This window comes from Ranitomeya variabilis, chromosome 3 (assembly GCF_051348905.1).
Source record: "Ranitomeya variabilis isolate aRanVar5 chromosome 3, aRanVar5.hap1, whole genome shotgun sequence".
In the NCBI taxonomy this organism is placed as follows: Eukaryota; Metazoa; Chordata; class Amphibia; order Anura; family Dendrobatidae; genus Ranitomeya; species Ranitomeya variabilis.
Window position 1 is genome coordinate 452,779,575 of NC_135234.1, and position 14,882 is coordinate 452,794,456.

The 14,882-nt window shown below is 46.4% G+C and overlaps 1 protein-coding gene across 1 annotated transcript in view; it reads left to right on the plus strand.

Annotated features, from left to right (window-relative positions):
- Nucleotides 1–3,542: 3,542 nt before the first annotated feature.
- The window catches only part of CDC16 (cell division cycle 16), an 85,801-nt gene continuing 74,461 nt past the window's right edge, over nucleotides 3,543–14,882 (plus strand). Inside the window, exon 1 of the mRNA XM_077296565.1 lies at nucleotides 3,543–3,813. Within this exon, the coding sequence (XP_077152680.1) occupies nucleotides 3,766–3,813 (48 nt within the window). The 5' untranslated portion in view covers nucleotides 3,543–3,765. The remainder of the gene's footprint in view (nucleotides 3,814–14,882) is intronic.

Genomic DNA, 14,882 nt, shown 5'->3' on the forward strand with positions numbered 1-14,882 from the left:
GAATCCTGACAGCGTGCAGTGCGCACTGTGAAAAGTCAGAAGTCTGCAGTCACAAAGAATGACTGCAGACTCATCACAAACCTGGGCATCCCCTTTAATGCTCCTAACATAAATAAAAACATGAGAGTTAGTCAGTATCACCAATAACATTTACATCCAGGTACCTGATAGATGACGTCGTCTCTGGAGTCGTTCTCCTTTTCTTCATCTTGTCCAGACCCCATGATGAGTTTTCTCATCCACAGCCGTCTCTGCAGACTTCCATCTTCTCCGCTCTTTTGCAGAAAGTCTCCACAAGATGCCCTTAAAGATATAAGTGTCATTATAATGCTCCTGAAAAAAAAATTGCCCCTCACTATATTGTCAAAATATGACCCCCACACTGTCCCTCTTATGGTACATGCTCTTCACACCGACCTCTCCTTTCTATACACACTGTGTCCCCCCTATAGGGCCTAGTATTTATACTCCATATTTATACTCCATCCTCCCACCCTGTGTGCGTGGCTCCCCCATCCTCCCACCCTGCGTACGTGGCTCCCCCATCCTCCTCCCCTGCGTGCGTGGCTCCCCCATCCTCCCCCCTGCGTGCGTGGCTCCCCCATCCTCCCACCCTGTGTGCGTGACTCCCCCATCCTCCTCCCCTTCGTGCGTGGCTCCCCCATCCTTCTCCCCTGCGTGCGTGGCTCCCCCATCCTTCTCCCCTGCGTGCATGGCTCCCCCATCCTTCTCTCCTGCGTGCGTGGCTCCCCCATCCTTCTCCCCTGCGTGCGTGGCTCCCCCATCCTCCTCCCCTGCGTGCGTGGCTCCCCCATCCTCCCCTGCGTGCGTGGCTCGCCCATCCTTCTCCCCTGCATGCGTGGCTCCCTCATCCTTCTCCCCTGCGTGCGTGGCTCCCCCATCCTTCTCCCCTGCGTGCGTGGCTCCCCCATCCTTCTCCCCTGCGTGCATGGCTCCCCCATCCTTCTCCCCTGCGTGTATGGCTCCCCCATCCTCCCCCCCTGCGTGTATGGCTCCCCCATCCTCCCCTGCGTGCGTGGCTCCCTCATCCTTCTCCCCTGCGTGCGTGGCTCCCCCATCCTTCTCCCCTGCGTGCGTGGCTCCCCCATCCTTCTCCCCTGCGTGCATGGCTCCCCCATACTTTTTCCCTGTCATACTCAACTCTCACCGGGCGGCGCAGAACTTCCTGGCATCTCTGCAGCGTCTTCCTTCCTGTCTTCAGCGGTCACATGGTAGCGCTCATTAAGGTGATGAATATGCGCATATTCATGACCTTAATGACGGTACCATGTGACCGCTGAAGACAGGACGCACTGCCGGCGCTGAGACACAGTTGCAGCCGGCGCTGAGACACAGTTGCAGCCACCGCTGGAGGAAGGTGAGTATTATGTCTTCAGGGAGGGGGGCGGGAGGGAGGAGGGTTAGGGGGGGCGGGAAGGAGGGAGGGAGGAGGGGGGGCGGGCACTTGACCCCGGAGTTTAAAAAAAAACAACCTAGCAGCGCAAATCCAGTTACAGAATCTGCCGCCCTCTCTCTTCTGCCGCCTGAGCCAAAGAGCTCAAGTCGCCTCATGGTAGCAGCGTCACTGGAGGGGCGTCAATAAGATGCCTATCCATTACTAATCCTATAGTAGTGAAAGGGTTAAAAAAAGGTAAAGACACAGCCAGAAAAAAGTATTTTAATATTCTTAATTTCACCATACTTACCATACTCGATCGCCTGTAAACAATTAAAAATAATAAACCATATACTCCCTGACCGACGCAGTCTAATTATTAATGAGTGTCCCACGACGATCCCCCTATAGAACAGTGACATCAGGTGATGTCACTGCTCTATAGACCTTCAGTGAAACACTGACAGGAGACAATGGCTCCTGCAGTGCATCACTGAGGTTACCTTAGTTCAGGGTCTCACTTTATGGCAAAGCTGCGTGGGAATTTTCCCACACAGCAGTGCCACAAGTGAGACTAGGGACTATTTTTTTACAGTGGCGGAGGAATACATTGTGGAAGGTTACCTTCCGTCATTGTATTCCTGGAGCCCCTGGAGAGCGGTCGCATCAGCTGGGAGTATATTGTTTGTTTATTATTTTAATATTGTTTACAGGTGATAATGGCTTCGGGGATCAAGTTGACAAGGTGATGGTGAGTATGTACTCTATGTTGTATGTACTGTATGTCTATATGTATGTATTGTATGTAATGTATGTATTGTATGTTATATGTTGCATGTTGTATATACTGTTATATGTTGTATGTACTGTTATATTTTGTATGTACTGTTATATGTTGTATGTTCTGTTATATGTTGTATGTACTGTTATATGTTTGTGTTTTTTTTGTTTTACATTCTACTACTGTCCCATTATTGGCTAATGTGTCAATCACTCTCACTGTAGCAGGCATAGCCCGATGGGACGTGTAGTCCCATCGGACGATGCCTGCACACATTCACCCCCGACAGACAAGGCAGACCCTCGACAGCCCAGCACAGACCCCCGACAGCCCGGCAGACCCCCGACAGCCCCGCAGACCTACACACACGCACAGTCTCCACTCACACTCCGCCCACACACTTCCCTCCTCCCAATCTGCAGCGTTTCCCCCGCAGCTAAACTGAAGATCTTTTTTACATCTGCTGTGGATGTGCCCGACTCAATGCAAGTCAATGGGTGCAGAACCGCTGCAGATCCGCACAAAGAATTGACATGATGTGAAAAAACAACGCTCCGTTTCTGCACTTTTTTTTCCACAGCATGTGCACAGTGGATTGAGTTTTCCATAGGTTTACATGGTACTGTAAAACGCATGGAAAACTGCTGCAGATCCGCAGCATCAAAAACTATGCGGATCCGCTGTAAAATCCGCAACGTGTGAACATGGCCTTATAGGGTAAGGTGTTATCTGAGCATGCTCGTGTGCTAATAGAATGTCTTTGGCGTGCTCTAATACTATGTCAGAGTCCCCGCAGCTGCATGTCTCACGACGGTTCGACGTCTGCAACGCATGCAGGGATTAACTGTTTGTTTGGCAATCCCTCACTATATGCCAGTATAGGTGAGTCACTGTGTGTGGGTATATGGGGGTCACACGTTAAATGAGTATATGGGGTCACGCTTTGAATATATGTGAATATATGGGGTCTCTATATGTGAGTATGGGGGTCACTGTATATGGGAGTATATGGGGGTCACACTGTGTGTAAGTATATGGGGGGTCACTTTACATGTGGGTATATGGGGGGTCACTTTATATGTGAATATATGGGGTCTCTATATGTGAGTATGGGGGTCACACTATGTGTGGGTATATGGGGGTCACTGTATATGTAAGTATATGGGGGGGTCACTTTATATGTGAATATATGGGGTCTTTATATGTGAGTATGGGGTCACACTATGTGTGGGTATATGGGGGTCACTGTATATGGGAGTATATGGGGGTGACACTTTATATAAGTATATGGGGGTCACCGTCACATTGATATGTAGGTATCACTCTGCACGTGAGTTCATCTGGTTGCCCGGAACCTCCGGATTAGGACTTAGTTTCCGCCCGGCGGACAGTGTGTGTAACACTCATCCAGCTGCAGCCCTACTGATACCGCCACACTCCCGAGAGGGAGTAATAGGAGGGGGAGCGGTGCAGATCGTGGACTCTATTAGCACAGCCCAGCTTGTGGTCGCCCGCGGATCGGCGGAGGTCGGGAGCGCGCTCCTGTGCCGTGAGCGCGCCTCCTGTCTCCCTGAGGTACACGGCGATCATGAATTTAGACCGTCTGAGGAAGAGAGTGCGGCAGTATATAGAGCAGGTAAGAGCACGTGATCGCTGCACGTCACGTGACTGGGCATCGCTTCTGCCTGCTGGACCTCCTATGTTGTGAGTGGAGGAATGGTTCATGCAGACGGTGTTCTGGAGGCCATGTATGTGCAGGGAGCCTGCCAGCTGCCCCATGTCTGGATTCCAACCTCTTCCTACCCTAAGATTCTCCAGACTAAGCCCCCCAGTCATGTAAGCCCACCCTTGTGGGTGTGAGAGTGGTGATTTTGTAGGAGCCTTGTCACCAACGTGTCCGACAGTGCAAGGTGCCCGTGTCCCCTCCTTCATCGGAACACTGCGCACGCCTAGCAGAAATCTGCTGGAGACTTGGAGAGAGGCGGCGATGTCGCGCTTACATATCGCTCGCAGGTAGTTAGATGGCGGACGGCCATCAGAATGTTCGGCCCCAATAGTGAAGCCTATACTCCCCTTCTGTGTCAGGGCTCTGGTGCAGTTGTTGTGACATGTGACCCCGGCGCCCAATCAGCACTGGGGTCACCCTGACGGGGACAGTGACGCCAGTGCTGATTGGGCGCCGCCATCACGTGTCATCCCACCACAAGGGTCCCGGGAGAACTAGTGCCGACCCCGCGGGAACAGTTCCAGCACGGGAGGGAGTATAAGGTTTAGGCCGGGGTCACACTAAACGTATGGAGAATGGGTCCGAGTCTCCCTGCCGAGGGGTCACACAAGTGTTCTCCGTATGGTCATCCGTGTGTAATGCGTCTGCAATGTGAGGATGCGATTTTCTCCCACCTATGTATCCGTATGGCCTTACATTTCTCACTGACTTTCCCCACTTAATTTTATGGCTCAATGGTTTGAAATGAGGAAAATGTGTGCATATTTCTTGGAAGTCACGCTGATGGTCCGTGTGGTGTTTTTTTCTCGCACCCATAGACTTGCATTGGTGAGACTTGGACGATATATGCGTACAATTGCGATTTCCCTCGCACGTAGAATACGCCGGAGAAAAACTAGATAACACTGGTCCGAGAGATTATCACTGGTCCGAGTGCTATGAGATGTTTTCTCACCTAGCACTCGTCCGTATTCTACGGTATTGTGACCCCGACCTTATAATTTAATCGGGGGCCAAGCAAGGGGTATGAGAAGGAGCTGTGAAAGAAGTGAAAAACTTCTATAAGAGTAGGTGCACGCTGCTTTTCTGTTTGCAGTAAGGTTTATGACAGAGTGGTCACAGTCTGAATGGATGCTGAGGTATTCTGCCAATAGGCCTGATTGCAAAACAAACACCGAAACCCATACCCCTCTATACAGGAAGGCACAGTCTGCTGCTGGGTTACAGTATATGGCCATGTGCACACGTTCAGTATTTTTCGCATTTTTTTCATGTTTTTTTGCTATAAAAACGCGAAAAAAACGCTAACATATGCCTCCCATTATTTTCAGGGTATTCCGCATTTTTTGGGCAAATGTTGCATTTTTTTCCACGACAAAATCGCATCACGGAAAAAAAAGCAACATGTTCATTAAATTTGCGGAATTGCGGGGTTCCGCACACCTAGGAATGCATTGATCTGCTTACTTCCCGCACGGGGCTGTGCACACCATGCAGGAAGTAAGCAGATCATGTGCGGTTGGTACCCAGGGTGGAGGAGAGGAGACTCTCCTCCACGGACTGGGCACCATATAATTGGTAAAAAAAAAAAAGAATTAAAATAAAAAATAGTCATATACTCACCTTCGATGGCCCCCGGAGTGTTCCCACCTCTCAGGTGCATGCTGCCGATTCCGTTCCTATAGATGGCGTGGTGAAGGACCTGCGATGACGTCACGGTCTTTTGATTGGTCGCGAGACCGGTCATGTGACCGCTCACGTGACCGCGACGTCATCGAAGGTCCTGCACACACACATCATCTATAGGAACGGACGCCGCTGAGGAGATCGGCTGTCTGCAGGTGAGTATAACCATTTTTTTTATTTTTTTGATTACTTTTAAACATTCTATCTTTTACTATTGATGCTGCATAGGCAGCATCTATAGTAAAAAGTTGGTCACACTTGTCAAACACTATGTTTGACAAGTGTGACCAACCTGTCAGTCAGTTTTCAAAGCGATGCTACAGATCGCTTGGAAAACTTTAGTATTCTGCAAGCTAATTTCGCTTGCAAAATGCTAAAAAAAAAAAACGGGAAAAAAACGCAAAAAAAAATAAAATGTGGATTTCTTGCAGAAAATTTCCGTTTTTCTTCAGGAAATTTCTGCAAGAAATCCTGACGTGTGCACATACCCTATGTCCAGAGCATTTTCTGGTGGGTAAGTTTGATTTGCTGCACAGATTTCCTAATAATAAGGCTACGTCCCCACTGTAAGTAATCGGCAGCGCTTTGGGCACAGCACATGTCCGCTGCATCCAAATCACTGCCAGCTTTTGTACGCAGGTGAATCCGCATGTGTTCATTGAACCGTGTGGAATCACCGTGTCCAATACATTGTGTGGGGGTGATATTTATCTTGCAGAGACTGGGCATCTCCACAAGATAAATAGACATGATGCGGTCTGAAAAGACGCGGCACATGTCCGTCTCCGCAGGGGAGCCGCGGGCGTCTGTGCACGCATAGTGGAGAAGGAATTTCTTGAAATCCCATCCACTATGCTGTAACATCTGGACGCTGCAGAGGTACGCAGCAACCAACCCGCAGCGTTTACTGACCATGTGCACGTACCCCAACTGGACCACCCACTGCCTATTTTTGCCTCCGAGTTCATTGGACCTACAGTCTACAGCCTGGACTCTGCTGTCTGGTATGACTATTCTGAAGCCTTCCATTGTAAGATTACCCCTTCAAGATCAGATAATAAAGATGGAAGCAGATCCCAGAGGTGGCTCCTGACTAATGTACCTTTCTATTCCTAATACCATTGAGTGGCTGTAGCCAATTCTTTATAAACTTATGGCTGGATTCATATACTGCATCCTAGTTGTGGGATTTCAGTAGGAGAATCTGCAATCTAAATTTCTACAGCGAAGTACTGTACAGTGCTAGTGAAATGGGCTTTAAATAGGTCCTGTCACCAGATAAAGTGATTATTAATTTTTACAAGGGAACCTGTCAGGCGATTCATGCAAGTCCAAACCATGTGCAGCTTGAATCAGAGCCTGGCTGGACGCTTGCAGGCAGATGTACTTTTCTTTGAAACACTCGGCATTTTAGAGAGGATATAGTTTAAAGATCCGTCCGGGGACCCTAAGCAGAGACGAAATTAGTCTGCCACCGCACCCGACTGGCCCTTCATAGTGAAAGACCTGTCATCTTGGAGAAGTTGGCCAGGGGTGGCGCCGGAGTAGTGTCCTCTCTGCCTAGGATCCTCGGACAGATCACTAAAGTATATCTTCTCTGAAATTCCAGTGTTAAAAACAAAAAAACACATAGGGAGTTAAATAAGAGCAAGACCTGTCTACTTTTCATCTTTTAACAGGTTCTCTTTAAGGTGACCCTCCACAACCCATAGTAAATGTGACTATACATTTTTAATAAGTAGGTGCTGATTTATCAGACCTTTCATGCCTTAATTCTGGGTAAATGCTTTGAAAAGCTTTGCAAAATTTAGGCACGGCTTGCAGTAGTGCCTAAAAAATATTGTGACTTTTATCATTTTCACTCCAGTTTCTCCCAGCTCTGGCCAAATGGGTGCATTGGGGACACAGCGAGGGCGTAGCACCATAGCTCGTCTAATTCATGACAAGCTGTGACATTCCCTAGTCCAGAATTCACACTCTAGTCCCTGACTGGAGTAAGATTTCTGGCATGGCACACACTGATCGTCAAATGCTTGAGATTCATAAAGAGGCGTGCACATTTCCATGAATCAGGAGCTCCTGACAAGAACAACCTGGTCTTCATGAATCGGGGCCAAAGTCACTCTACCTAATGGGCTCCGCTCTGCTGATGGTTATTCCTGTCTGAGATCAGTGCCCTGTTCTCCATGTCCTAACCATCTCCTAAATGGTAGCAGCACAAGCATGGGGAGTGCTGTGCTAATTCTAACTACAAGGCCTCATTCACATGTACGTGTAAAATATGGTACTGGTGTCAACCAGTGTTGTGCATATGTGTGTATGTTTTTCCCATCAGTGTGTCTGTTTTTACCATCATTGTGTCCATTTTTACCGTCTGTGTCATCAGTGTGTCCATTTTTACCATCCGTGTGTCTGTTTTTACCATCAGTGTGTCATCAGTGTGTCTGTTTTTACCATCAGTGTGTCTGTTTTTACCATCAGTGTGTCAGTTTTTACCATCAGTGTGTCCGTTTTTACCATCTGTGTCATCACTGTGTCTGTTTTTACCATCAGTGTATCATCTGTGTCCGTTTTTATCATCAGTGTCCTGTTTTACCATCAGTGTGTCTGTTTTTACCATCATTGTGTCCATTTTTACCATCAGTGTGTCCATTTTTACCATCAGTGGGTCATCAGTGTGTCTGTTTTTACCATCAGTGTGTCTGTTTTTACCATCAGTGTGTCATCAGTGTGTCCGTTTTTACCATCTGTGTCATCATTGTGTCCGTTTTTACCGTCAGTGTATCATCTGTGTCCGTTTTTATCATCAGTGTCCTGTTTTACCATCAGTGTATCCGTTTTTACCATCAGTGTATCATCAGTGCATCCTTTTTTACCATCAGTGTCCGTTTTTACCATCAGTGTCCGTTTTTACCATCTGTGTGTCATCAGTGTCCGTTTTTACCATCAGTGTATCATCAGTGCATCCGTTTTTACCATGAGTGTGTCCATTTTTACCATCAGTGTCCGTTTTTACCATCTGTGTCATCAGTGTCCGTTTTTACCATCAGTGTATCATCAGTGCATCCGTTTTTTACAATGAGTGTGTCTATTTTTACCATCAGTGTCCGTTTTTACCATCTGTGTCATCAGTGTCCGTTTTTACCATCAGTGTATCATCAGTGCATCCGTTTTTTACAATGAGTGTGTCCGTTTTTACCATCAGTGTGTCCGTTTTTACCATCAGTGTGTCCTTTTTTACCATCAGTGTCTGTTTTTACCACCAGTGTCATCTGTGTCCGTTTTTATCAGTGTGTCCTGTCTTACCATCAGTGTGTCATCAGTGTCCGTTTTTACCATCTGTGTGTCATCACTGTGTCTGTTTTTACCATCATTCTGTCATCTGTGTGTCCGTTTATTTCCTATCAATGTGTCCGTTTTTACCATCAGTGTTTTCCTCAGGTGGATGAATAAAATGACAAAGCTTCTCCTATACAGTACTTTGCAAGGTAAAACACATGGATGGTACATGGCTGCTATCCCTGTGCAGTACGTGTTTTTCACAGACCCATAGTCTTGTATTCCTTGTTATCCATGCTGCGGGTAGAAAAATGGACATGTGCATAGCACCATAGGTTATAATAGGTATGTGTTGTATCAATGCAGAAAACGTATACAATACGTACGTGCAACACGGACATGGAATGATACCTAACTGCTGCCTTTCTCTGTGCTGAAACAGACCCAGCACTTTTGCTATAAGCGCTGGTCCATGCCTCATCAAATATTGCATTGAGTGAATTCCTCATCAAAATCAACAATAAAATCCGATGCTAACAGATGTAAATTTTATTGTGGATTTTGGTGCTTTTTTTTAGGGTGGAATGAGTGTATTTGTTTTTTTTTTTTTTTTTACACAGTGAAATAAACATCTTTAACACTGTAACAAAGGAGAGATGGATGCAGTTGTACAGATCCCAGACACTACATTGTATAAACTAGTGGTTCCTTGTGTGAAATTTCTATTGCTAGTGATAGTAAAGTCCATTGGTTGGAGTGCTCCTTCTCTATGAAGAAGCTAAAGATTTGTCTGAGAAAATCATTGGTTGCTAGTGATGTGCGAACCTGAACACTAATGTTTTGGGTCCGTTCCCGGACTTCTCTTTAAGGCCGGGATCACACATACGCGAGATACGGCCGAGTGTCGCAGGTAAAAACCCAGCTCTGGCACTCTGGAGCGGAGCGTGCAGCCGCACAGCAATACATGGAGCTGCACGCTCTGCTCCCAAGTGCTGGCGCCAGAGCTGGACTTTCACCTGCGAGACTCGGCCGTATCTCGCGTATGTGTGATCCCGGTCTTAGTCAGTTTTAGGGCTCATTTCCACTAGCGAGAGAAAAAACGGTCCGTAATCTGTACCGAAAAAAAGGGATGAAAAGCATGCGTTTGTCATGTGAGTTCAATGCGATTTTTTTTTTTTTTTTAATCGCACCATCCGTTTTACATCCGTATGACATCCGTATGCAATCCGTTTTTTTTTCTCTGCAACTATTTTTATACAGTCATTTATAGGACCATTTACAGTGTTCTATGCCACAGAATGGTAAGGTGTCCGTAAAAAACGGACAGAATACGGATGGTCCGTACTCCATGCGATTTTTTTTTTTTTTTTTCTCGCACCCATTGACTTGCATTGGCGAGTCTCGTCCGAGAATCGCAGCAATACGCAGCATGCTGCGATTTTTTTCTCAGTCCGATTTCGGCTGAGAAAAAAAATCGCAAATGATAAGACACCTATTGAATAACATTGGTCCGAGTGCAATCTGATTTTTTTTTTTTTTTTTATTGGATTGCACTCGTCCGTTTTCCTCGCAAATGGAAATGAGCCCTTACTGTTCGGGTTCGACAGCCAGAACAAAACTTGTTAAAAGTCTGCAGTGCAGCCAGTCAACAGGCTTTTCCAGTGTGAGCACTTCCGGCCCCATCACAGCCATGTAAAAACAAAAAAATAATAATAAAAAAAGGCATGAGGTTCTCCCCTATTTTTGATAACAAGCACAGATAAAGCAGACAGCTGCTTGCAGCAGCCTTGAACTGTCTGCTTTATCTTTGCTAATTATCAAAAATAGAGGGGCCCCATTTAGTTTTTATTATTTATTTCTTAGTATTTTTCATTCATTTATTTGTTTAGTAGTAATAAAGAAATAATTTTAAAAAACGACGTGGTGTCCCCCCATTTTTGATAACCAGCTAAGGACGAAGTGTTCTCAGGATAGGAAGGTCCATGGTTATTGGGCCCTTCTCAGCCTAAAAATGCAGCCTACAGCCACCCCAGAGAGGGCGCATTGATTACATGCGCTCATTCTGGCAGTTTGCCAGGCTTTTCCCTCTTGCCCTGGTGCTTTGGCAAACTAGGTAATCTTTTGGGATTGATGTCAGCCTTGTAGTGTCCTCTGTCATCAATCCCAGAGGTTAGAAATGGGACGGCATCTATCGGACACCCCCCAATGCTAACTCGGTAAGTGAATATTTACAAAACAGACACACAGGAAAAAATACTTAACTTGTAGAATGACTCCCTTGTTTACCAATTTATTAAAAATAAATGCAGGAAGTTCAAACGGTAATCCAAGAGTGTAATCTCCCACTACGTCCATCGAATCCTATGGAGTCTTGTTCTGAGAAAGTTTTCAGAGCGAGACTTCATAGTTCACTCCTGTTCACGTCTAGGCATGGAAATTCTCATGCTCGTGCCTGCCGCTGATTGTGAGTAACCCTTTTGAGCCTCCTTCTCAGAACGAGACTCCATGGGATTCGATAGACATTGTTGGATATTACACTCTTGGATTACCATCAGTACTTCCTGGATTTAGTTGTAATTGGTAAACGAAGGAAAGGGGGAGTCTATATTCCTTACTGGATTACAGTCAGAGATTCGTGTGACCATTTTTAATAATAATTTGGTGAACAAGGGAGTGTAGGGGAGTCTTTATTCAAATAAAGTATTTTTTTCCTGTGTGTTTAGTTATTATTATTTTTTTTTTAAAGGGAAGGTGCCGCATTTTATTTTTTGTATTAGAAATGATTGTTTATATAAACAATTATTTTTAATACAAATTTACATTTACAAATTTACATTTTTTAACTTTAACATTTTTTTTTTATTATTAATTTTTTTCAGCCACTCGGCGCCGCCATTTTGCTTTGCAGGAGTGTAAGTGTAGCTGCATGACACTTACACTCTGAAAATACGGCAGCCCTGGGCATAGGAGTCAGCGGTCGGCGTCCGACCCCATACCTATCATTGAGCTGCTTCCTGCTGTGATCTGGCCACGCCCCCTGAGCTGTCTCCACATCACAGCAGAGGCAGGAGATCAGCGCCATCTTCCTGGAGCTCACAGTGCATCTGTTAGCTCCAGTTTCCCAGTATAATCGCAGGAGCCCTGCGGTTATAGGAGGAGGAGAAGGAGAAGACCAAGGACGGAAGGGAGAAAGGACTCAGCAGCGGAGCAGTGAAGTAAGTATCAGTGGGGAGGGGGAGAGGCAATCTAATCCTATCCTTTGTGGTGCTGACTTTGAGCAGTTATCTCCTCCCATGTGTGTAACTGTGCTGAGCTGTGTATCTAATCCTCTCCTGTGTGATACTGTCTGCTGAGCTGTGTATCTAATCCTCTCCTGTGTGATACTGTCTGCTGAGCCATGCATCTAATCCTCTCCTGTGATACTGACTGAGCCATGCATCTAATCCTCTCCTGTGATAGACTGAGCCGTGTATCTAATCCTATCCTGTGTGATACTAACTGAGCTGTGTATCTAATCCTCTCCTGTGTGATACTTTGCTGAGCTGTGTATCTAATCCTCTCCTGTGTGATACTGTCTGCTGAGCCATGCATCTAATCCTATCCTGTGTGATACTAACTGAGCTGTGTATCTAATCCTCTCCTGTGTGATACTTTGCTGAGCTGTGTATCTAATCCTCTCCTGTGTGATACTGTCTGCTGAGCCATGCATCTAATCCTATCCTGTGTGATACTAACTGAGCTGTGTATCTAATCCTCTCCTGTGTGATACTTTGCTGAGACGTGTATATTATCCTCTCCTGTGTGATACTGTCTGCTGAGCCGTGTGTCTAATCCTATCCTGTGTGATACTGTCTGCTGAGCCATGTATCTAATCCTACCCTGTGTGATACTGTGCTGAGACGTGTATCTAATCTTCTCCTGTGTGATGCTGTCTGCTGAGCCATGTATCTAATCCTACCCTGTGTGATACTGTGCTGAGATGTGTATCTAATCCTCTCCTGTGGGATACTGTGTGCTGAGCCGTGTATCTAATCCTATTCTGTGTGTTAGGGTACTGTCTCACAGTGGCACTTTTGTCGCTACGACGGTACGATCCGTGACGTTCCAGCGATATCCATACGATATCGCAGTGTCTGACACGCAGCAGCGATCAGGGACCCTGCTGAAAATCGTACGTCGTAGCAGATCGTTTGGAACTTTCTTTCGTCGCTGGATCTCCCGCTGTCATCGTTGGATCGGTGTGTGTGACACCGATCCAACGATGCGTTCGCTTGTAACCGGGGTAAACATCGGGTTACTAAGCGCAGGGCCGCGCTTAGTAACCCGATGTTTACCCTGGTTACCATCGTAAAAGTAAAAAAAAAAAAACACTACATACTCACATTCCGGTGTCCGTCAGGTCCCTTGCAGTCTGCTTCCCGCACTGACTGACTGCCGGCTGGAAAGTAAGAGCAGAGCACAGCGGTGACGTCACCGCTATGCTCTGCTTTCACTTTACGGCGGCACTCAGAGCGGGAAGCAGACTGCGAGGGACCTGACGGACACCGGAATGTGAGTATGTAGTGTTTTTTTTTTTTTTTTTTTTTTACTTTTACGATGGTAACCAGGGTAAACATCGGGTTGCTAAGCGCGGCCCTGCACTTAGTAACCCGATGTTTACCCTGGTTACCCGGGGCCTTAGGCATCGTTGGTCGCTGGAGAGCGGTCTGTGTGACAGCTCCCCAGCGACCACACAACGACTTACCAACGATCACGGCCAGGTCGTATCGCTGGTCGTGATCGTTGGAAAGTTGCAGAGTGTGACAGTACCCTTACTGTGCTGAGCCATGTATCTAATCCTATTCTGTGTGTTACTGTGCTGAGCTGTGTATCTAATGCTATCCTTTGTGATACTGACGGTTGAGCCATGTATCTAATCCTATCCTGTATGATACTGACTGAGCTGTGTATCTAATACTGTCCTGTGTGATACTGACTGCTGAGCTGTGTATCTAATCCTCTCCTATGCACTCCTCTCCCCCGTTATGTGTGATCTATATGGCGGTATTATGTGAGATCTATATGGCGGTATTATGTGTGCTCTATATGGCGGTATTATGAGTGATCTATATGGCGATATTATGTGTGATCTATATGGCGGTATTATGTGAGATCTATATGGCGGTATTATGTGTGCTCTATATGGCGGTATTATGAGTGATCTATATGGCGATATTATGTGTGATCTATATGGCGGTATTATGTGAGATCTATATGTCTGTATTATGTGAAAACACTATGGCGTCGTTATTTGCGATCTATATGATGGTATGTGAGAACTATAGGACAGTATTGTGTGCTCTATATGGCGGTATTATGAGTGATCTACATGGCGATATGTGTGATCTATATGGTGGTATTATGTGAGATCTATATGGCGGTATTATGTGAGAACACTATGGCGTCGTTATTTGCAATCTATATGATGGTATTATGTGAGAACTATAGGACAGTATTATGTGTGATATATATGGCGGTATTATGTGAGAACACTGTGGCAGTATTATCTTCATAAAGGGGACCCATTCTAGGATGGTTCTGGCTGAGCACCTGCACACGGGTCTGGGGTAATAGAGGGGGCAGCATGCCCTCCAGTTAGGTGCAGTCAGGGCTGGTGAGGCAGCTGAAGAGAGGGGTCTCATTTTTATCGTTACTATATGGCTACATTTCCTTCCCAGCGTCACCCCGGACTGCGCCTGTCGTCTCACTTTCACATATCGCCAGGACATGATGGAGAAGACAGGATCTGAGGAGGGGAATGGGGTCTTTGCATGCAAAGTCTGGATCAGAGCAGGCCATCAATCCGCAGAAATGTTTCCTGGATTTTTGTGGAGCAGACAAGCAGACGGTCTATCCATGTGTATAAAGACAGACTCCCTGGCTGCTCCATGCACCGAACAGGGTGCCCCCCATAGACCTGCACACTGCTCTCCTGAAATACTCTGTGCTGCTGTCACCCTGCTCTCTCCACCACA